Here is a 23681-nt window from a genome sequence, read left to right on the forward strand (position 1 = left end):
AGGCCTCAGTGGTACAGTATTGTCAGATCAGGAAAAATCCTTGTTTCAGTTTGCTAGAAATTCTCCTCATCTGTAATGTGCAGATCAGTGCTATTGGACTTGAAAGAGAGCCTACAAAGTGTTTACTCAGCCAAGGATCGCCTAATTGTTGTTTTCGATCATCTTAAGAATTAATTTACCCTTGTTGGACAACAGTGAGCAGCAGTGCCAGTCATTATAATGTGTTTTGATCAAGAGGTATACTGTACACTACAAACCAGGCTAATGAGAGGAGGAAAGAATTGTGCAAGAGGAAATGGCTGCAGTTTTACGGGCTCCTAACCAATTGTGCTATTTTGTGTGTTTTTTTTTTGCGTTGTTTGTAACTTATTTTGTACATAATGTTCTGCCACTGTCTCTTATGACCGAAAAGAGCTTCTGGATATCAGAACAGTGATTAATCACCTCAAACTGGACGAAAATGTTTTCTTTAACGAGGCGGACGTGATGGATTCACTCCAGATACCGGACCAGGCCCAAATCCCTGTCATTCACATGAAGAGAAGCTGCCGATACATGGGACGCAGGTCCGTGTGCCTTGTGAGAATTTGTTGGCGAGTGGGTAACCCGCCTCTTCCATCAGTCCTATTGGCCAACCTGCAATCATTGGAGAATAAACTGGATCAGCTCCGTTCAAGACTATCCTACCAACGGGACATTCAAAACTGTAATATCTTATATTTCACGGAGTCGTGGCTGAACGACGACATGGATGATATGCAGTTGGCTGGTTTTTCCGTGCATCGGCAAGACAGAACAGCTGCCTCCGGTAAGACAAGGGGTGGCGATCTGTGTCTATTCGTCAATAATAGCTGGTGCGCGAAATCAAATATTAAGGAAGTCTCAAGGTTTTGCTCACTTTAGGTAGAGTAACTCATGATAAGCTGTAGACCACACTATTTACCAAGAGAGTTTTCATCTATATTTTTCGTAGCTGTCTATTTACCACCACAAACCGATGCTGGCACTAAGACCGCACTCAACCAGCTGTATAAAGCCATAAACAAACAATTAAATGCTCATCCAGAGGCGGCGCTTCTAGTAGCCGGGAACTTTAATGCAGGGAAACTTAAATATGTTTTACCTCATTTCTACCAGCGTGTTTCATGTGCAACAAGAGGAAAAAAACTCTAGACCACCTTTACTCCACACACAGAGACGCGTACAAAGCTCTCCCTCGCCCTCCATTTGGCAAATCTGACCATAATTCTATCCTCCTGATTCCTGGTTACAAGCAAAAACTAAAGGAGGAAGTACCAGTGACTCGCTCAATTCGGAAGTGGTCAGATGACGCAGATGCTAAGCTGCAGGACTGTTTTGCTAGCACAGACTGGAATATATTCGATGGCGTTGAGGAGTACAACACATCAGTCACCGGCTTCAAGAATGACGAAATTTGGCTTGTCACCTAAAACACTCACAAACTTTTACAGATGCACAATTGAGAGCATCCTGTTGGGCTGTATCACCACCTGGTACGGCAACTGCACCACCCACAACCGTAGGGCTCTCCAGAGGGTGGTGCGGTCTGCACAACGTATCACCGGGGGCAAACTACCTGCCCTCCAGGACACCTACAGGACCCGATGTCACAAGAAGGCCGAAAAGATAATCTAGGACAACAACCACCCGAGCCACTGCCTGTTCACACCGCTACCATCCAGAAGGTGAGGTCAGCACAGGTGCATCAAAGCTGGGACCGAGAGACTAAAAAATAGCTTATATCTCAAGGTTATCAGACTGTTAAACAGCCATCACTAACACAGAGAGACTGCTTCCTTCATACAGACTTGAAATTATTGGCCATTAACAAATGGATCACTAGTCACTTTATTAATGCCACTTTAATAATGATGTTTACATATCTTGCATTACTCATCCCATATGTATATACTGTATTTTATACCATCTATTGCATTTTTGCCTATGCGGCTCGGTCATTGCTCATCCATATATTTATATGTACATATTCTTATTCCATCCCTTTACTTAGATTTGTGTGTATTAAGTAGTTGTTGTGGAATTGTTAGATGACTTGTTGATATTGTTGCACTGTCGGAACTACAAGCACAAGCATTTTGCTACACTCGCATAAACATCTACTAACCATTTGTATATAACCAAGAAAATTTGATTTGATTTAAGTGCATCGATGACGTTGTCCCCCAGTGACCGTACGTACATACCCCAACCAGAAACCATGGATTACAGGCAACATCTGCACTGACCTAAAGGGTAGAGCTGAAGCTTATAAGAAATCCCACTATGCCCTCAGACTAACCATCAAACAGGCAAAACGTAAATACAGCATTAAGATTGAATCCTACTACACCCGCTTCGACACTCGTCGGATGTGGCAGGGCTTGCAAACTATTACAGACTACAAAAGGAAGCCCAGCCGCAAGCTGCCCAGTGACACAAGCCTACCAGATGAGCTAAACTACTTCTATGCGCGCTTTGAGGCAAGCAACACTGAAGCATACATTAGAGCACCAGCTGTTCCAGACGACTGTGTGATCACGCTCGCCGTAGCCGATGTGAGTAAGACCTTTAAGCAGGTCAACATTCACAAGGCCGCAGGGCCAGATGGATTACCAGGACGTGTACTCCGAGCATGCGCTGACCAACTGGAAAGTATTTTCACTGACATTTTCCACCTCTCCCTGGCCGAGTCTGTACTACCTACATGTTTCAAGCAGACTACCATAGTCCCTGTGCACAAAAACACAAAGGTAACCTGCCTAAATGACTACGGACCCGTAGCACTCACATCTGTCGCCATGAAGTGCTTTGAAAGGCTGGTCATGGCTCACATCAACACCATCATCCCAGAAACCTTAGACCCATTCCAATTTGCATACCGCCCCAACAGATCCACAGATGACGCAATCTCAATCGCACTCCACAATGCTCTTTCCCACCTGGGCAAAAGGAACACCTATGTGAGATTGCTGTTCATTGACTACAGCTCAGCGTTCAACACCATAGTGTCCTCAAAGCTCATCACTAAGCTAAGGACCCTGGGACTAAACACCTCCCTCTGAAACTGGAGCCTGGAATTCCTGACAAGCCGCCCCAAGGTGGTAAGGGCAGGCAACAACACATCTGCCACGCTTGCGTGGCCAAGCACGACTCCAACACCATCATTAAGTTTTCCGACAACACAACGGTGGTAGACCTGATCACCAACAACGATGAGACAGCCTATAGGGAGGAGGTGAGAGACCTGGAAGTGTGGTGCCAGGACAACCTTTCCCTCAACGTGCTATTTAATTTTTTACTTTAGTTCATTTAGTAAATATTTGTCTTAACTCAATACCCCATAATGACAATGCAAAAACAGGTTTGTATAAATACATTTTTGCAAATGTATTACAAGTAAAAACGGAAATATCACATTTACATAGGAATTCAGACCCATTACTCAGTACTTTGAAGCACCTTTGGCAGCGATTACAGCATCGAGTCTTCTTGGGAATGACGCTACAAGCTTGGCACACCTGTACTTGGCGGGTTTCTCCCATTCTTCTCTGCAGATCCTCTCAAGCTCTGTCAAGTTGGATGGGGAGCGTTGCTGAATAGCTATTTTCAGGTGCTGCCACCACCATGTTTCACTGCAGGGATGGTGCCAGGTTTCCTCCAGACGTGATGCTTGGCATTCAGGCCACAGAGTTCAATCTTGGTTTCATTAAACCAGAGAATCTTGTTTCTTGAGAGTCTTTTGGTGCCTTTTGGCAAACTCCAAGTCTACTGTCATGTGCATTTTACTGAGGATCGGATTCTGTCTGGCCACTACAATAAAGACCTGATTGGTGGAGTGCTGCAGAGATTGTTGTCCTGGAAGTCTCTCCCATCTCCACAGAGGAACTCTCTGTCAGAGTGACCATTGGGTTCTTGGTCACCTCCCCGAAGGCCCTTCTCCCCCGATTGCTCAGTTTGGCCAGGTGGCCAGCTCTAGGAAGAGTCTTGGTGGTTCCAAACTTCTTTCATTTAAGAATAATGGAGGCCACTGTGTTCTTGGGGACATTCAATGCTGCAGACATTTTGGTACCCTTCCCCAGATCTGTGCCAGGATTGTGTCGAGGCAAATTGGTTCGAACTCATGGCTTGGATTTTGCTCTGACATGCACTGTCAACTGTTGGACCTTATATAGACAGGTTTGTGCCTTTCCAAATCATGTCCAATCAATTGAATTTAGCACAGGTGGACTCCAATCAAGTTGTAGAAACATCTCAAGGATGATCAATGGAAACAGGATACACTTGAGCTCAATTCCAATTCTCATAGCATAGAGCCTGAATACTTATTTAAATGAGGTATTTCTGTTGTTTTTTTCTAAAAACCTTTTTTCGCTTTGTCATTATGGGGTATTGTGTGTAGATTGCTGTGGAATTGTTTTTATTAATCCATTTCAGAATAATGCTGTAACGTAACAAAATGTGGACAAAGTCAAGGGGTCTGAATACTTTCCGAAGGCACTGTAGGGTTACAGTAGGGTGTATAGTACGGTGTCAAATTATTATTCTGTATATTATGCTCTACTAATCAAGCATTGATTGACTGAATAAGCAGCGGTTTGGGGAAATTCGCTGATCATTAGCGTCTACTGCTTTGGCATCCACCCTGAGGTCTCCCTCCATAGGATATTGGAACGCAACACTGTATTTGCCCCATCATCAGATAATGGATGCCATCAGTGGATCCTTCTCACCCTGGGTGGAGCTGTTCAGTCCAGAAGCCTCTCCCTCTCTTCACTACTTTACTCAGTCCTGGGTGTTGTTAGTGTGGTGTGCTCCTGTGTTCACACCGCTGTGTACAGTCCATGTCTGGTCTCGCCGGGCTGATGTCACGGCTATTCCCACACTGCGAGAGCTGCAGAGGCTGGTGTAAATGACCTAACTGACTCTCATTGGGGCTTCAACCACTACCACTGCTGCACATCTGCAGGTATTTCATTAAATCCCAGCCTCCTCCTTGCCCATTAGACAACTCAATGGGTAGTGTAGGTGTATGCTGAATATGAATGAGTAGGCCACACCTCAGGACTCTGAACAAGATAAACATGCGCAGGAGCTGTGTTTTCATGGTGCCCTGTCGTGAACATTACAGATGAAATACATGTCTGTTATTGTGCATGGTCGCCGCATGTCCCTAGCTAACGTGTTGATGCAACAGCAAAGATAATATTGTTTGGCTGGTAATGTGTTTATGGGGGAAGTTAAGGGTGTTTGGGACTATGGGCCTAACCCTGGATTGGCTGTATTTTACTTACAGTGGAGCGGTAGTCATTCCTAGCTATGGCTAGAGCATGGCGCAATTTCTTCACTCTGAGAGGGTTCTCTTGTTGTTTAGTATCTGCTGCTGGCTCTCTGCCAGTATTGGTCTTGATTAGCCCGCCATTATGTTCCACAAAAACAAGGGACACTTTATATAATTTAAAGTGTGTGTATAGGGTGTAAGCTTTCAGAATGTCCACGTGTATTAGTACTTACAGTAAGAAAAATACCGGACACCTTTGTGCTTTGTTTGTGGTCGTTTTCAGCAGGGATTTTGAGAGATTCTATACTTCAACCCCTCCATTTGGTTCGGAGGCAAAATAATAATTCACTCTGAAAGTTTGCACATGTGTAATCATTCATCTCAGTCAGTAGTCAGAGGCGGAGAGATGTCGTCAAAAGAGCATTTGACACCAGGACTGAACAGACTGAAACAATTTAGTTGCCACAGTGACTGCAATTCAGCAAAGACCACATTTCCCTGGGTTTAATCGTGTGTGTCGGAAGGTAATGAAAGGGCTTTGAAGAGCACGCGGTAGTTAAATAATTTTGTGCTCAATTTCTTTTCGCTATTATATGATGCCCTGTTGGATGGTTTTGATATGATGAAGAGTTTGGTAGTGAATTGAGCTCTTCTGTCCTGTGACATGATTTATGACGACTAAGATTAACTATCAAACATTCATTTGTCAGAAAGAACTGTCTGCAGTTAGGAGGCACAACAATGGCGCATTGTGCCCTGTAGTGTCTAAATTAGAAATGATAAAGCTGTTTTCTGGAACATCATAATCGATTCATCTCCCATGTATCATTTCATGGTATATTATTCAGTTAGCAATTCTGTGTTACTTTTCTATGTTTGTTGGCTCTCCATTTGTCAGTTACAATAGACAGTTCCATAGGAACACTGGCATGTCTCCTTCCCCATCCTGCTCATCAATCAATTATTGCTCGACTTTCTGGTCAAGGTTCATGAAACAAAACAGCCCCCATAGTGGTATATGTGCAGAATCTCATATTGGTTTGAAAAAGGAAAATGCACAGGGCTAACAGAGATTCCAAGGGCTTATACCCAGGCCTTCTGTCTATTGTTGTGCCAGCATGTCTATAAAGTAGGTGAGGTGAGGGAAAAAAATAGCCTTAGCGAGAAGGAAATTCAACAACCAAGGTCGTTCCCTTGGTTTTATTTGTATTCTCTTCACTGTTAAAGTGAATCTCCCAGTGAATAATGTTTTCACTCTCTTTCTGAATGAGATTCACAGGAGCATGGAGAGAACCCCCCCCCCCCKRCCCRCRCRCVCTCTCCCTCTCTCTCTCTCTCTCTTTCCCTCTTTTTCTCCTCCAACAAACAATACAGAGCCAGTGAACAAATGTGCTGGGGATAAACAACTTTTATCATACAACCCCCCCAAAAAACATCTATCGTTTGGCTCAGGATAAAAGGTCTCTGAATTAAATGCTTATACTCGATTAGATTAACGCTGCAGTAATTGTCAGGGATGATTTATTGAGGTAATTTGTTGCCACAACACACAAGAAGCATCAGCATGGTCACGGGCTGATGTAAATACAGTTAGCAATCAGGGGCCAACTCTTAGATGCTGATAATTATGTACAAAAAATGGTGCTAACCTATTAAGTCTGCCCAGACACCAGGATCCAATCATAGAAGCTCTCCTATTAATTCAGCATATTGGCCAGGATGCAGTCCAGTAGAACTACCATTCCTGATGCTGCTCAGTTAATCACAACAGGTCTACTTCAATAAGACCCAGCCTGCCATCGTTCTATGAAGCATATTACCCTGCTAATCCAATTGTTGTTTGATTGCTTGCAATGCAGCTCTCTTGATATATATATACATCTCTGACAGATTGCATCGGCTATGAAAATCAGATGCTTTATTTGTTTCATAATCTTTTTTCTTCCCTGTCTTCTCTTTGCAGGCTAAAGTAAAGAAGTTATCGAGGAAGGAACCAGCAGTGCTACAATGAGGTCTGAGGCCTTGTTGCTGTATTTCACGCTGCTGAAGATCGCAAGGGCTGGCTTCCCGGAAGACTCTGAGCCAATCAGTATTTCACATGGCAACTGTGAGTACCTCGAGCTGTTTCCAACTCCCCCCAAACACCCTGCTATCCAACCACCACCACCCTCTACCCCCCCCCCCCACACTCTGAGTGCTTTTGGAAGGTAGAATGTAGTTTGGTGCCCAGGGAATAAATAAAAAAAATAAGAGTTAAAGCAGAATTTGAAACGGAGCCCACCCTACATCAAAGGATAATCCTGTATTTTCCTGTTGGGGCTTTAATGCAGTGTGTGATAGTGTAAATACCATATGAGGCTAAGATAGGTTTATTGAGCTTTCTCTCTGTTTAGGTAGACTCTATATTCCTCCCAGCCATGCATCCTCCAGCAACCTCAGAAAGACCTTTCTTTCTATCGGGATTTGTAAAAACATATTGCCTTGTGTGGGAGGGGGGGGGGGGTTGCTTCTGATATTTATTGTTTTTGTTCCCCCTCCTCACAGATACAAAGCAGTATCCGGCTTTCTTTGGACACAAACCCGGAAGAAACAATACACAACGGCATAAACTGGATATCCAGCTCATCATAATAATGAACCGGACGTTGTATGTCGCTGCCAGGTCAGTTCCTGCCCTTTTTCTCGCAGGCCACCAGCTCTCATATCAGTCCCAGTTTTTGATATTCCCCACAAAGTCATATCAGATGAGATAACAATGAATTGGGAATATGTGATGCTATTTTAATCTAATAATGTGAGGCCGTTCCTTGGGTAATGTCAGGTCATTTCATTGTACCGTATGTGAATGTGATTTTGATTTCATTATTGAAATGTATTTGGTGAGGGGCATGGTGAAGTAACATATTAATAATAATAATAATTTTGTACATCCCATTTCTGTTTAAGTGGATACGCACACAAAGAAATGGTATAAATATCAAACCAAAACAAGGTATACCAGTTCAATTCAATTAAAATCAACTAGATTCAAATCCACTGAATACAATTTCATTGATTTAATGTAAATCAATAAATTATTTTTTTAAATGTGTGTGTCGAAGAGACTTAAAAAAAGACACTGACTTAGCCAGACTGGTATCTTTCGGCAGACAGAGGTGCACAGCGGATAAGCTATATTCTCTTTTAAGTATGATACTGTTTGTGGCTATTTCTCTTTGTATTAATCGTATTATTGTAGTCCATCAGTCTTGCTGTAAAAGTTCTTCCAAGCACCTCAAAGAACTTTCTTGCAACCTTGTGGACCCACTGAACACAGGCTATAAATAAAGGGTCTAGGCTGAAACTGATGTTGTCTGATGGAGATGCCAGAGTCTGCATCAATAGTTTTCTCCATGGGGAAAGGATATTGATTTCATTTCATTGTGTATCATTCTTTTTCTGAAACTCAAATGTACTAGCTTGCTTGGACATTGAAAAAAACAAAATAATAGACCTTACATGTTACAATGTGAACAAAGCCACAGCATTCTCCACTGCATTGGAGGATACAGATGATACGGATCTGTGTCTTTTTCCAATCAATCTACTATTACATAGTAGATTGATTGGATGCTTTTGAAAGCAACAATGGGTTGCGTTGTTTTCTGAAAGCGCGACAAAATAAGTGGCCATTGAAGCCTGGTTTCTAAGTAGCAGGACTGTTTAACACATCTGTGGTCATTAAGGAGGTGTTGGGCGCTTTGGAGTCCTAGCCTTTGGTCGGACTGCTGCCTCCCACCTGCTCCATACCAGGCCTGGGAGAAATGAGAAAGGGAGGTTTTTATTAGTGTTGGTGGTGTGAGGACAACAAGGTGTGCCTCTCACTAGCATATTTAAAGGAATTCCGACGGACAAATGGCGAGGGGGGAATGTGACACAGGGATTGTTGGAATTGCTGTCGTTGAGAAGAGTAGATTGATTTTAACTGGGAGAAATGTTTGAATCGATAGAATTATGTCACCAAAGCAAAGTGGACACCGAGATTGCTGAGCGCAAACGGATATTAACAACTAGATGACCAACAGTATAAAGCAAATAGTTGGATGGTCATTGCAAAAACAGAATTCAGAGTAAGTCAACAGGCCAACCGTACAAACCATACAATGAAAACTTTGCCTAATCAGATCTCAGTAGAGGCCCATAAGCTGCCTTTACACAGGCAGCCGAATTCGGATTATTTTTCCACTAATTGTGACTCACCACCTGGATTCGGTCTTATGTAGCAAAATTGTTCATGTTTAAAAAAAAAAAAAAAAATTACATTGGAAAAAAGTAGTGACTCAGAGCTACAAAATGGTATATCATACATGGCATTTTTGAGGAACAAAGGGAAAGTATTTCTACTTTGAAAGTTGATACACTTGTAAACTCACTTTTGAGAAAAGGGCCTTTGAATGTTTTGGTACCTACTAGAGAGCTCTCCTTTGTCTACACCCATTCAGCATTGTTCACACCCTCTTAAGCCAGCCCCACCCATCTCTTTAAGGATTCACATGTGAGGTCATGTGCTAAATAGTGAGTAGTGTAGTAAAGATTAAGACTAAAAGTGGCATTAAGCTCCAAAAATGAAAAATTCAAGAAAAAAATATGAGATGACGCTTACCCAGACACACTTGTCTAAATTGATGTGAAAGAAATGCTTTAACCAGCAGCCGCATCCAAATCAAATCAAATTGATTTATATAGCCCTTCTTACATCCGCTGATATCTCAAAGTGCTGTACAGAAACCCAGCCTAAAACCCCAAACAGCAAGCAATGCAGGTGTAGAAGCACAGTGGTGGAAAAAGTACTAAATTGTCATACTTGAGTAGAAGTATAATTCATTTCAAATTCCTTATATTAAACCAGATGGCACAATTGCATATATATATATTTTTATTGACGGAAAGCCAGGGGCACAATGTACTTAAGTATCAAAAGTCAAAATATAAACCATTTCAAATTCCTTATATTAAGCAAACCAGACGGCACAACTTTATTATTTTTAATTGATGGAGAGCCAGGGGCACACGCCAACACTCAGACATAATTTACAAATAAAACACTTGTGTTTGGTGAGTCTGCCAGATCAGAGGCAGTAGGAATGATCAGGGATGTTCTCTTGATAAGTGTGAATTGGACAATGTCCCTGTCAAAATGTAACAAGTACTTTTGGGCGTCAAGTGTATGGAGTAAAAAGTGCAGAATTTTCTTTACGAATGTAGTGAAGTAAAAGTTGCCAAAATTATTAATAGTAAAGGAATGTACAGATACCACAAAACAAAAAAATACTTAAATAGTACTTTAAAGTATTTACTTAAGTGCCTTCATACCAGTACATTAGCATACTTTATATACTGTTACACATGCACTTATCACATAGTATTCCATACATAAGTTAAGGCCATGCAAACTGAATTGAAACCTGAGTTAGGTGCACATGTACATTACATAAACAGGGGCATGCGCCATATATTTATGTGGTGGACACTTGATACGATCACATGATATTGATGTGGTATGTCACAAAATCATGTTACGACCACACATATCAATATTCATTTTATATATCACTATTTTGCTAAGTCTGGCTATGTGGATTGTCTCTACAGAAGGTGTAAACGGTACAGCCAAATGGTTACTTGCATAGTAGCAATATCAGAAATAGATAGTGTCAACACAAATACAATATACAGTATGTACAAGAACAATATCAATAACGATATCAGTGATAGACGAGGTAGTTATATGCATACAATCAGGGATAAAGTGTCTGAGAAGCAGGATAAACAAAAAAATTGGAGCAGCAGTGTATGTTAGGAGAGTGTCATGTGAATAGAGGCACTGCAGATAGTGCCGATGACTGGTCCGTCCAAACCACACATGAAGGGAATCTATATGCGGAGAGCCTGTTTCTGTCCTGCCCTTGACTTTGGTGCAGGGCATGTGATGTCCATAGCCTCTTCTTCGCAAAACTCCCTGATCTTCTCAAAATTATAGTTTGTCTAGCTGTGTCCAGTCCAGGTGGTGATTTTACAGGCAGACCATCTATGAGAGGAAGGATGTCAGCATTGCGCAGCAGCTGAAACCTGGTCATGATAGTCCAAATGCTCCTTGGGGACAACACCAGGCTCCAGAGCGTTGAATCTGTAAAACAGGGAATAACAAAAAAAAACTGAAGACATTTCAAAACTGCACAACATCAATTCACCTCCCAAGCTTAGATAAGAATAACCTCATACAATGAAAATTATTTTTTACCTGAAGTACTGGTACTGCTTGATCTATGGCAGTGGCCTGAAGTACGGAGTCAGGTGTTGTTGCAAGCCATAGCTTTCCACCAGCACCGTATCATCCTCCTGTCCAACCAGCTGTGGGATGTTGACCCCTGTCACAGTGCCGTCCTTCACAACACCAGTAATCTCAGACAAGATGTTCACTCTGGTCTTTCTGAAGCGCTGCTTGATGAGGCCGAAGCACCAAACTTAGTGTGGTCTGTGATCAGGAAGTGAAGGTCCAGATTGTGGTGGAGCTTGAGCATGGTCCAACAGGCACAATACCAGAGCACAAACTTGTTCTTGTTTTGGCCACTGCCGTTATCACAATTCAGGTCCACACGTGTTTTCCCAACTCCGTAGTTGGTTAAGAAATGGTGCATGTAATTGATGACTGCGCTGCTGCCTTTGGTTGTGCCAGCTCTCTTTTTGTTGACTGTATGACTGGTGGATTCGTGTCAGGCGTGTTCTACTGATTGATGCTGAAAGACAAATTCCAGATACAAATATTTTTGCATTATTATACAATAGATGCGAAATGGCGTTCTGAGATATCACTACACACAGTTCACACAGGTAATGTTTTTTATTTTATTTTATTTTTATTTATTTTTTTGTTTCTTTTATTTTTATTTTTTATTTTATTTTATTTTTTTGGGGGGGTGGATCAGCTTAATATTGCGGAAAGAATGTTGTTTCCAATGTAATTGTCTGCATCATTTCCAATCCCCCATATTTTTTTGGGTAAATATATATATCCATTCACGTATGCATACATATACACATATATACATACACATACCTACATAGACATACATACTTTTTTTTAAAGAGTATACCTTTATTATTATTCCCTGCAAACCCTACCACCGATCCCCCAATTGGAGTAAACTGATAAACATTTCTGTTTTTACCTTCAATTTATACATCTTATACACATTTACAGACAGTCTACTTTATAATAGTTCTCTCTTGTTTGTTCTTAGTCCTTCCTCTATTTCTGTTGTCCATCCAGTTTGATTTCCACTTGTAACTGTGCTATTTCACAATAGCTCCGCACCTATACACATTTCACAGATCCCGTATGCCCTACATTGTTTATCTTGTTATTAGTCCCACCCTTCAGCTCCACTCAACCTTTCCCATCTATCTTCCAACATCATCCATTTCGGATTTTTATTTGCCATATATTTTTCAGCTGTGCTGTGATGCTTCACAAAAGATTTGAATCTTCCTATTCTCATAGCTTCCACGGATTGTAAATTAAAAATAAACATTTTTGCTAAAATAATTATTATATTATTGATTGATTGACTATGGCTTTTCAAATCCCCCAGTATTGCTATCTGTAGCGTTAGTTCTACGCAAATGTTGCAATTCTTCAACCATTCCTGGACCTGTGACCAAAAACGAGCTACATGCGGACAATACCAAAATAAATGGTCTAATGACTCTGCCTCCTCACAGCAGAATCTACAGAGCTGAGAAGATTGTATCCCCCATATATATAACATTCTATTAGTTGCAAGAATTTTGTACAATAATTTAAATAGAAAAATTCGAAGTTTTGAATCCGGCGTTGTTTTGCGTATCAATTCATAAACCATGTGCCATGGAATGGGTACATCGAAAATCTCTTCCCAACTATTTTGCAATTTATATGGCACAGCTGTAAGTTTTTTGGTCCTTAAATGAAATTGGTATATGTTTTTATTTATCACACTTTTCTTTAACCATTTATGTTCTTTAATATAAGGCCGACATACAAGTTCCTTACTTTTATCCCCTTCCACCTGCCTCTTCCATTTTTGTGGTAATGCTGCAATTAATTCACACAGGTAATGTTAGCTACTGTAGCTAGCCAGACATCTAACGTCAGCTGTCTCGCTAACAGCAAGCTTTAACTAGCAATACAAACCGATTGTCATAGCTAGCTAAAGTTAACCAATAGGTTCAATGTTAGCTAGCAAACATTAGGCTAAAACTAGCGATGCAAAATGGCATTCTGAGAAAACATCACTAACGTTACACACACCTCATACACATAAGTTAATGTTAGCTAGCAAGCCAGCCACCTAACCTCCGCTAACGTTAGCTAGCTAACAGTGAGTTTTAACTTGAGATCTGTCATTTAGACATGTTACGTTAACGTTAGCTAGCTAAAAAATGAACTATAATCCCAATCCATAGAGTAACGTTACTAGCAATACAAACCGATTGTCATAGCAAGCTAAAGTTAAACAAATAACGTTAGGTTTAATGTTAGTTAGCAAGCCAACCATCGAACTCCAGCTGGCTAGCTAACAGCAAGCTTTAGCTTGCAATGAAAACAAATTTCTGACAAAATTAGAAACGCATAACGTTAATATCTGAATCTGTAACTAGATTCTTACCGGTATACATGGATGAAAGCTTCACGGCAGACTGCAACCCCTTTCATAAGACATCCTGTGTTGTTTCTGTTTAGTTTGCACAGCTTGTTTGGCCCTTTGTGTTGCACTGATTTCGAAACGTGTTATTTTCAGCGTGAGAGAGTCAGCATTCGTCGTCCAGAAAGTAGTCCATCACAACTTTTTCCCACTGACCTTTGTCGATAGTTATATCTTTCAAAAATACTATTACGAGCAGCTCATTTTATAGACACAAGATGCAACACCACAGACCAATCCAAACTCATCTCTCGGCATGTCCAGCCCACTCATTATTTCAGCCAATCATGGCTAGCAGGAAGGTTGCTGACTTTCTCTGTGGCTAAACCAACTAGGCTCTTAATTTAAACATTGTATTCGTATTTACAGATGACATACTAAGGCACATGAAAGTTAAAGTCGAGAAGGCATTTCAGCAAAAAAAAACGCATTTTGATTTAAAAAAATAAACGTTCAAAAGGCTCTCATGTGAAGTCGTGACTTGAGACACACACCTAGTTTCCTGAATCGGGTCACAATTGGTCTTTTGACCAATCAGATCAGCTCTTTTGCCAGAATTGGGCTGCCGGTGTATAGTCATAACCCAGTGAAATGTGTCTGTTGTGAGCCATTGTTGGGCCCAGTTTTGTGAGGCCAGTGTTGAGGGCCCAATGCTGTTTGAGGGCCCAAAAATCTCAGTGTGCAGCCTGCAGATGGTCAGTGGAAACTGTGTCCAAAACCAAACTCTGTTTCAGGCCATTTTGTGAATGGTATAAATCCTTTTGGTTCTTGTTTACCGCTAGCAATAACACCACAAGCTCTTTTAGCAGCAGGACATGCACACATATCCACTGCCAAAATGGTAAATAGACAAAAGTGTCTTAATCTGGAGAAAAAACGTAATCTTTGGCAATGCTGGAGCTCCAACATATGCTGTAATTGACATTATTTGGTCTTTTTGGGAGTAGTTTTAAACAGTTATCTTGATTAGGTCATTCTCTTTAGTCATTTGTGGCTTGTAATATGTTAATACTTCCATAATTATGCATTCAGTTCATGTCTGTTGTGGATTGGTTTAATATTCTGTATAATTTTCTCAATTCCTTTTTATTAAAGACATAATCCACATGCCAGGATATTACACGTTTATCTCCTTTGAATCAGTCATTTTCTTTGACTAGCTGTTAGTCTAATATCGTAGTGGGAAGATTACTTATAAGTAATATCTTTTTAGTCTATTTTATTTTTATTTATGTAACCTTTATTTAACTAGGCAAGTCAGTTAAGAACAATTTGTGTCATAGGCCTATTTAGTAATTCTCATGGTGATGAGCAATGACATTATGAGATAGCTGTAATATTTGTCTGCTTTAATTTACCATATTTCTAAGCTAAAGTATGCATACATCAATGTTGTCATGAATTCTAATAAATTTTCATGGGAATTAATGTCACCACCCAGTGAGCACAAGATGTTGAAAATACATATTTTCACGTCTTTTCAACCAAAAAGATTTATGTTCAACGTCTTGTGTTCATAGGGCAGTCTGGCTCCTTCTGTGCACTGCCCATACTCAGCCTGGCATGGGTTGTCAGAGGCCTACTCCCTGCTGTATGTTGAGTGTGTTCTTGTGGTGCTGCTGTGTGGGCGTGTGTTTGCTAGCCCTGTCCAGGGCCGACTCTGTGATCAGAGGAATAGCGGACACTGAGGCTTAGCCCAGACTTAAGCTCTGTCCTGGTGTCTGCCCGCAGAGACGATCAACCGGCCACTGCTAGCCTGCCAATAGCAGCCAGCAGGTACCCCAAGACCCAGGTCACGCCGCATGCTGGGCATAGTCACCATTCCCTGCCCTCAACTCCCGCTAACCATGGCAACGGCACCCACCCTCTGTTTACGCCCCTCAATAAGGGTGGGAATGGGAAAGTCTGCCTGCGTGCATGTGAAAGCATGTCCCCGGTCCTCCTGAAAACCCTGGGTCTCTTTGGGCTGCCCCACTGGAGGCGCATGGGTCTCAATTATTCTAGTCACCATCAAATCCTGTTAAAGCCCGTTAATGACGCGGATTACACTTCCTCTGCCTCTCAGAATCAGGCCGTAATTTTTTCCACTGCAGTGTTCTGCCTGTACAAAATGTAAATAAGACTCGGCCAAAAGGACAGCCAAAAAATACTCAATGAGGCTCCTCTTTAAGCCACTCCTGAGTGTAATTGTGCCCATTTTGCCTCTCTACCCTCCCATACACTTGTGTGGGGATGTGAGCGAAACAATGTACAATGCCCCCCTACCACACATAATCTAGTTATGAAGAGGGTGGAATATGGGGAGGGGGGTGGGGGTGTTCCATTTGGAGGCGATGGGTGTGGGATGCATACTAATCAGGGCCCCCTTTCTGCCGTCCGAGCGCGAGATTGTTTCACAAAGGGTCACCAGATAGACCGCACTGGCCTGCAGTTCCCCCAGAAGAAATGGGGTGTTATGAAAACGACATTCCCTTGCACAAAGCCCCTCTGTTCTCATGGTTGGATGTCCAAGTCCTCCTCTTTCCCCCTAGACCCACCAAAGCGTTACTTTCAACTTTCAATGTTTAGAGCCGTGCGGATATTTACATACCTTCCATCCAACTCACATTCTTACGCCCCTATTTTCGGGAAGTACAGAGCCCACTCCGCAGTGATAAATTTTACCAAAAAAACGGGTTGTGCGAGCCCTGAATGCTGATTGGCTGAAAGCCGTGGTACTGTATATCACATCGTATACCATGGGTATGACAAACAATGGCTATTTACTGGTCTAATTACATTGGTAACCAGTTTATAATAGCAATAAGGCACCTTGGGGGTTTGTGATATATGGCCAATATACCACGGCTAATAAACTGTACCATGGAAATTTACAAGATGTATTTTAGAAGTTACACTACCACATAGAACGCAGTGGAGATGAGAGGCGATCTGGCCTGCTGTATATTTAATAGCTCGACCATATATTTTAGTGGAGGAATGGAGGCCAGCAGGAAATGAATGGGGACTTGATCTGACATGAGCCCAGGTGCAGACAGTGTTTGACTGCTGGTGTTGACACAGAGACAGCTCCAGCATTGTCCTGCCAGGATGTTTGCATGACGAATGGCTTGGCTCTGTCTTATCTCTGCTGGAGCTCTGCTCTGATTCGACTGCTAGAATCACTAGGCTCTGAAACACTGGCCACATCAACAGGAGGGAGCAAATGATTGGAAATATGGACTTCTTGGAACAATGTTTCCAATTTGGATCAATTAGGCAAAGCATGTGGTGGAGAGAGAATCCAGAGAATCTTAATGAAGAACATTTTGAGGAGGATGTCTGTGGCCTGAGCTTGAATCAAATTTTTGTCGCAGCTGTGCAGTGCAATTATTTGCCAGTGCAGATGAGAGTGAACTTTCTCCCAGAAAGAAGATACTTTTGGATATATAGTGTATGTGGACACCCCTTCAAATTAGTGGATTTGTCTATTTCTGCCACACCCGTTGCTGACAGGTGTCTAAAATCGAGCACACAGCCATGCAATCTCCATAGACAAACATTGGCAGTAGAATGGCCTTAATGAAGAGCTCAGTGACTTTCTAGTGGCACCGTCATAGGATGCCACCTTTCCAACAAGTCGGCTTGTCAAATTTCTGCCCTGCTAGAGCTGCCCCGGTCAACTGTAAGTTGTCTAGGAGCAACAATGGCTCAGCCGCGGTGGTAAGCTATACAAGCTCACAGAACGGGATTGCCGAGTGCTGAAGCACGTAGCGCGTAAAAATCGTCTGTCCTCGGTTGCAAAACTCACTACCGAGTTCCAAACTGCCTCTGTAAGCAACGTCAGCACAAGAACTGTTCGTCCGGAGCTTCATGTAATGGGTTTCCATGACCGAGCAGCTGCACACAAGCCTAAGATCACGGTGCGCAATGCCAAGCGTCGGCTGGAGTAGTGTAAAGCTCGCCGCCATTGGTCTATGTAGCAGTGGAAATGCGTTCTCTGGAGTGATGAATCACGCTTCACAATCTGACATTCCGATGAACGAGAACGCTACCTGCCCCGAATGCATAGTGCCAACTGAAAAGTTTGGTGGGGGAGGAATAATGGTCTCGGGCTGTTTTTCATGGTTTGGGCCCCTTAGTTCCCGTGAAGGGAAATCTTAACGCTACATCATACAATGAAATTCTAGACGATTCTGTGCTTCCTACTTTGTGGCAACAGTTCATGACAATGCCCTTGTGCACAAAGCGAGGTCGGTGCGGAAGAACTTGACTGGCCTGCACAGATTCCTGACCTAAACCCCATCGAACACCTTTGGGATGAATTGGAACGCCAACTGTGAGCCAGGCCTAATCACCCAACATCAGTGCCCGACCTCACTAATGCCCTTGTGGCTGAATGGAAACAAGTCCCTGCAGCAATGTTCCAATATCTAGTGGAAAGCCTTCCCTGAAGAGTGGAGGTTGTTTTGGCAGCGAAGGGGGTACCATCTCCATATTAATTCCCATGATTTTGGAATGAGATGTTCGACGAGCAGGTGTCCACATACTTTTGGTAATGTAGTGTAATTTCATTGTAACTGTCTCAGCCCAGAGAGATTAACTATTCAATTTATGACGTAGCGCTGATAACATAACTTAGTCAGGTTTTATCCTCTTGGACAGGTATTCCCAAACCAGGGATACGTGCAATGCCGTCGGGGGTACGCCAAATAAAAATCTGATTCCCATTTTTTTTTTTATATATACAGTATTTAAAAAATATATATTTTTGTTAAAAACAATTGCTTCACATTTTCAAACAGTCCATTTATATTTTCCAACGGGGCTATACATTTGGGTGAGTTTTTTTGTTGTTGACTGAGTAGCCTCGTTTCACTGCTAAATTAAAATTAAACCATCTAGTGTTCAGCGAATTAACAACACAATGTCAAATACAGGTAGCCTAGTCAAATAATTAACATCCAATCACATTAACCGAGTTTCTCACACGACTGGCCTATCTGGGTGATGTTTTTTCTCGCCTGAATGATCTGAGTTTACGATTACAGGGACTCTATATACAATGTGCGGGACAAAATTGAGGCTATGATTAAGAAGTTGGAGCTCTTCTCTGTCTGCATTAAGAAGGACAACACACAGATCTTTCCATCATTGTATGATTTTTTTGTGTGCAAATTAACTCAAGCTTACAGACAATGTCAAATGTGATATAGCGACGCACCTGAGTGAGTTGGGTACGCAATTACACAGGTACTTTCCCAAAACGGATGACACAAACAACTGGATTCGTTATCCCTTTCATGCCCTGTCTCCAGTCCACTTACCGATATCTGAACAAGAGATCTTCATCGAAATTGCAACAAGCGGTTTTGTGAAAATTTTATTTAATCAGAAGCCACTGCCAGATTTCTGGATTGGGCTGCGCTCAGAGTATCCTGCCTTGGCAAATCGCGCTGCTAAGACACTGATGCCCTTTGCAACCACGTACCTACGTATGTGAGAATTGATTATTGGCCCTCACTAGCATGAAAACTAAACACAGGCACAGACTGTGTGGGAAATTATTTAAGACAGATTCTCTCCAATACAACCCAACATTGCAGAGTTATGTGCATCCTTTCAAGCACACCCTTCTCATTAACCTGTGGTGAGTTATTCACAATTTTCGATAAACAAATAAGGTTTTATATGTAAGATGGTTAAATAAAGAGCAAATTATTGATTATTATTATATTATTATTTGTGCCCTGGTCCTATAAGAGCTCTTTATCACTTCCCACGAGCCGGGCTGTGACAAAAACTCACACTCAGGGCCTCCCGGGTGGCTCAGTGGCCTAGGGCACTGCATCGCAGCGCTAGCTGCGCCACCAGAGACTCTGGGTTCGCGCCTAGGCTCCGTCGCAGCCGGCCGCAACCGGGAGGTCCGTGGGGCGACGCACAATTGGCCTAGCGTCGTCCGGGTTAGGGAGGGTTTGGCCGGTAGGGATATCCTTGTCTCATCACGCACCAGCGACTCCTGTGGCGGGCCGGGAGCAGTGCGCGCTAACCAAGGGAGCCGGGTGCACGGTGTTTCCTCCGACACATTGGTGCGGCTGGCTTCCGGGATGGAGGCGCGCTGTGTTAAGCAGTGCGGCTTGGTTGGGTTGTGTTTCAGAGGACGCATGGCTTTCGACCTTTGTCTCTCCCGAGCCCGTACGGGAGTTGTAGCGATGAGACAAGATAGTAATTACTAGTAATTGGATACCACGAAAATTGGGGAGAAAAGGGGGTTAAAAAAAAAATATAATAATAATAAACTCACACTCAATCTTGTGTTTAATAAATGTATCGTATAGTGTGTGTGTGGCAGGCTTACAATGATGGCAAAAAACAACATTTGAGAGTGCGCTGACCCTGGTGCTAGAGGTGGTTCGCAGCTGGAGGTTGAAGGGGCTATAAAAAATTTGGGAACCACTGCTCTAGGAGATGCCGGAGTCCCAGGAAACTCATATAAGTGGATTCATTTCAGAATTGCTGTTCCTCCAGACTCCAGCAAACGTCTGTGCAGGTTGGGAGTCATAATTAAAGCCCAAGTCAGACAACGTCTGTTACAGACTTTGATTAAAACTACATTCACACAGTCGTCTCAAAAAAATGAATCTCAAAAGTGGTTACAGCGTCACCTTTCCCTCCGCCAAACAGGCCTGTCAATCACTCTCAGAGCCTTTCTTCACGGTCAGTAAACACAGTCTGGCAGAAAGGTAGTTAACTCCTGAGTTTATGTGTTCCATATGGGGGTAGGAAAGTATGTATTACCAGTGAAACGCATAGGTCTTGTCTGCGCTTTAATGAGTGTTAGTATAGATTTCCTATGGCTGAACATAATGCTTAATTGACCTGAACAGCACAGAGTGACTTGGCAACCCCCCCCCCCGCCCAACACCAAACCTTTCCCATGAACAAAGAGGCTTTTGTCTGGGCGGCAGCAGCACTGTAAACTTTTGGTGACTGCTTCTGTCTGACAGCCCCTTTGTATATTGTTATTTTTTCCCTCAGTTTGAACAAAGTTTAGACAAATATGAACCATTTAAGATTTACTGGTGGAGAAATGGTTGAATTGTTGTTGTTGAGTGCCTGTCTTATTTCCTCTCTTTCAGGGATCACATATACACGCTGGATACAGACACCGCCAACTCCGAGGAGATCTTTTTCAGCAAGGTGAGTCTTTTTTTTGGTAGACATGTTGTTCTGCGCCGTCCTCCGGGTGACCGTACCGAAACACTCGCCTAATTACCTGGCGGACCGTCCTGTCCAGTCCCTCTCCAGCGGCTTGTCTGGCGTGAGACACTGCAACGCCGTGACCCCACTAAGCACGTTATCCTATCGGGCACCAACCCACATGCGTCATTGCTGGTCAGCGGGACGGGGCCAAGAGAGAAACCTGACAACCCCCAACCTCCAACCTCAGTGTCTCCTCAGTGTCTGTGTGATCCACCTAGTTGGGGCAAATAATAAGAGCAAGCCAGAATCTCTCTGTCTCAAAGAGACTGAGACAGAGAGATTGATCATTGAGAGCCTGTTTAGCAGTAGTCTTTAATCAGTGGCCAGGCTCCAAACACTAACACTGTACTGTAGCTGTAGTAGAGGCTACTCTGCCGTGGAATGGCAGCTCGCTGGCTTCAGAGCAGCCTTGAGAGGACCCACAGGGCACAAGCAGTGTGCAGCCAATCGTGCGAGGTGACTGCCTGGTGCTCCGGGCCGGGCTCTGGCTCTCTTGAGGAATGATGACCACGGTAACTAAGCAGAGATCTCAATTGATTCCCCATCAATTTACTTTCCACAGAAACTGACATGGAAGTCCAGACAGGCAGATGTGGACACCTGCCGCATGAAGGGGAAGCACAAGGTACAGACTACTGATCTACTTATTCTCCCTCTCCACAATGTACTGAATGTCACATAATACATAATAATAACTAGGGCCAGGAGGTTTTCTTGACCATGGGACCTTACCAGGAAAATGCATGTGCATATTCATTTAAACCTACTTATGTCATCTCAGAATGCCTTGCTGTCTCAAATGCTTCTATATGAATACTCTATCGTGAAATGAATATTTACCTGTTCTTTTTTTATTATGGCATGGACAAATCCACCCATTTCCTTTATTGTGTAATTCATGTTATTGTGCATGTTTTTGTTTTCCGTGCATTTGACATTCTCATCAAATAATACACTGTACAGTTAATAGCATTCCAGGAACATAAACTAGTCAGTCGCCATCATTCATTGCTTTGAACGTAGCTGTCAATGTCGTTTCGCTCTAGTTTCTATTCAGGACAAGAATGGATCAGTCACAATTAACATTTTTTTCCCTTTTTCTCCCCAAGGATGAATGTCACAATTTCATCAAGGTCCTCCTGCAGCAAAACGATGACACCTTGTTTGTGTGCGGAACAAATGCTTTCAACCCCTCCTGTAGAACGTACAAGGTACAGCTCGCATTGCGCACTACTACCCATGCTCTGACTTCACCTCTTAAGAATATGCTACAAACACAGTGCTGTATTTCACCAATATGGGTACGACGTAAAGGAGAAGAGGTGTGGAGAGATGGACATTGATGGATTACTTTCAAAAGCCCATGGTCATATCTGTCTCTTTTTCTACGTGTAGTTTGTCATGTTTGATTTAAAAGCAGGTAAACCTATGCTGACATATAGGCATAGCAGTTATATTGAAATATGATGCTCTAATCAAGACAGGCAGCCACCTCGGTTGTCAAGGCATTTTTGGAATAGTTTCAAGATTTGGCTTTGGCTTTGGCTTTGGCTTTGGCAGAATTATTAAGCCTGTCTTCTTTAGAGAGGAGCACCATCTGATTAAGGCAGCCCCCCGCACCTCTCTGAATCAGAGGGGTTGGGTTAAATGCGGAAGACACATTTCAGTTGAATGCATTCAGTTGACTAGGTATCCCCCTTTCCCCTTATATGTCATCCTTAGGAAAGATATCTCTAGAAGGCAGTTGTTGTTGGCATGTTGGGAAATAAATTGGTGCCACAGTAGACTTGATTTGAAGGTGTTGTTGAGAGACATCGGGGATTTGTTGTTTATCGCGAGGTATGTTTACCGCTGAACAAGACTCTTTGCTTCATTGGGTTTTTGGTTTCAACGAAGCACAGAAAAGGCTTGTGTTCTCACTTGAGCATTCTTTAGAGAATGCAGAATTTATGTCCACATTTTATAGGCATGGTTAGTTTTACAGTTCCTCTGCTCCCGTTTCAGACCGTTTTAATTGTTATTAGTGGTATATTGTCTGCGGAAAGCTGACATCCTCACTGACATACAGTAACACTTAACGAGTGGCGCTGTAAAATGTGTAAACGTTATGGGGAAGAGGTGAAATGAACAGGCTGCGCCTGTTGGCTCTAGGCCGTTGGCAGGCTCTCCTAGCCGACCGATTCCAGGCTTTTGAGGTGCATCCACTCATCAATGCTCAGCCTGGTTTTGATTTAGGGGGAGAGAGTATGTGTGCGCATGCATCCACCTTGGCCACAGTTTGCCTTTCCATCTCGCCGGCCTGACAGGCCTGAAAAGAGCTTCTGTTTCGGGGCCAACCTCATCCCACATTAATCAGAGCCACGGGGAGGGGGGAGGGCTATACAAATGTGGCTGTCGACGGCAGCTACACCCCATGC

The 23681-nt window shown here is 42.8% G+C and overlaps 1 protein-coding gene and 1 long non-coding RNA gene across 5 annotated transcripts in view; one reads left to right on the forward strand and one right to left on the reverse strand.

Moving 5' to 3' along the window:
* The window catches only part of LOC111957509 (semaphorin-6A), a 92164-nt gene that overhangs the window by 27383 nt on the left and 41100 nt on the right, over nt 1–23681 (forward strand). For all 4 annotated transcript variants that reach the window (XM_023978352.1, XM_023978354.1, XM_023978353.1 and 1 more), the window contains exons 2-6: nt 7263–7406; nt 7844–7961; nt 21141–21201; nt 21827–21889; nt 22374–22475. In XM_023978352.1, the coding sequence (XP_023834120.1) occupies nt 7307–7406; nt 7844–7961; nt 21141–21201; nt 21827–21889; nt 22374–22475 (444 nt within the window). In that variant the 5' untranslated portion in view covers nt 7263–7306. The remainder of the gene's footprint in view (nt 1–7262; nt 7407–7843; nt 7962–21140; nt 21202–21826; nt 21890–22373; nt 22476–23681) is intronic.
* LOC139023589 (uncharacterized) lies at nt 10668–14258 on the reverse strand. The gene is made up of 3 exons (XR_011474734.1): nt 13987–14258; nt 11580–12075; nt 10668–11465 (listed from the first exon to the last, which is right to left on the reverse strand). It is a non-coding gene; the product is annotated as an uncharacterized lncRNA (long non-coding RNA).

This window comes from Salvelinus sp. IW2-2015, linkage group LG33 (assembly GCF_002910315.2).
Source record: "Salvelinus sp. IW2-2015 linkage group LG33, ASM291031v2, whole genome shotgun sequence".
In the NCBI taxonomy this organism is placed as follows: domain Eukaryota; kingdom Metazoa; phylum Chordata; class Actinopteri; order Salmoniformes; family Salmonidae; genus Salvelinus; species Salvelinus sp. IW2-2015.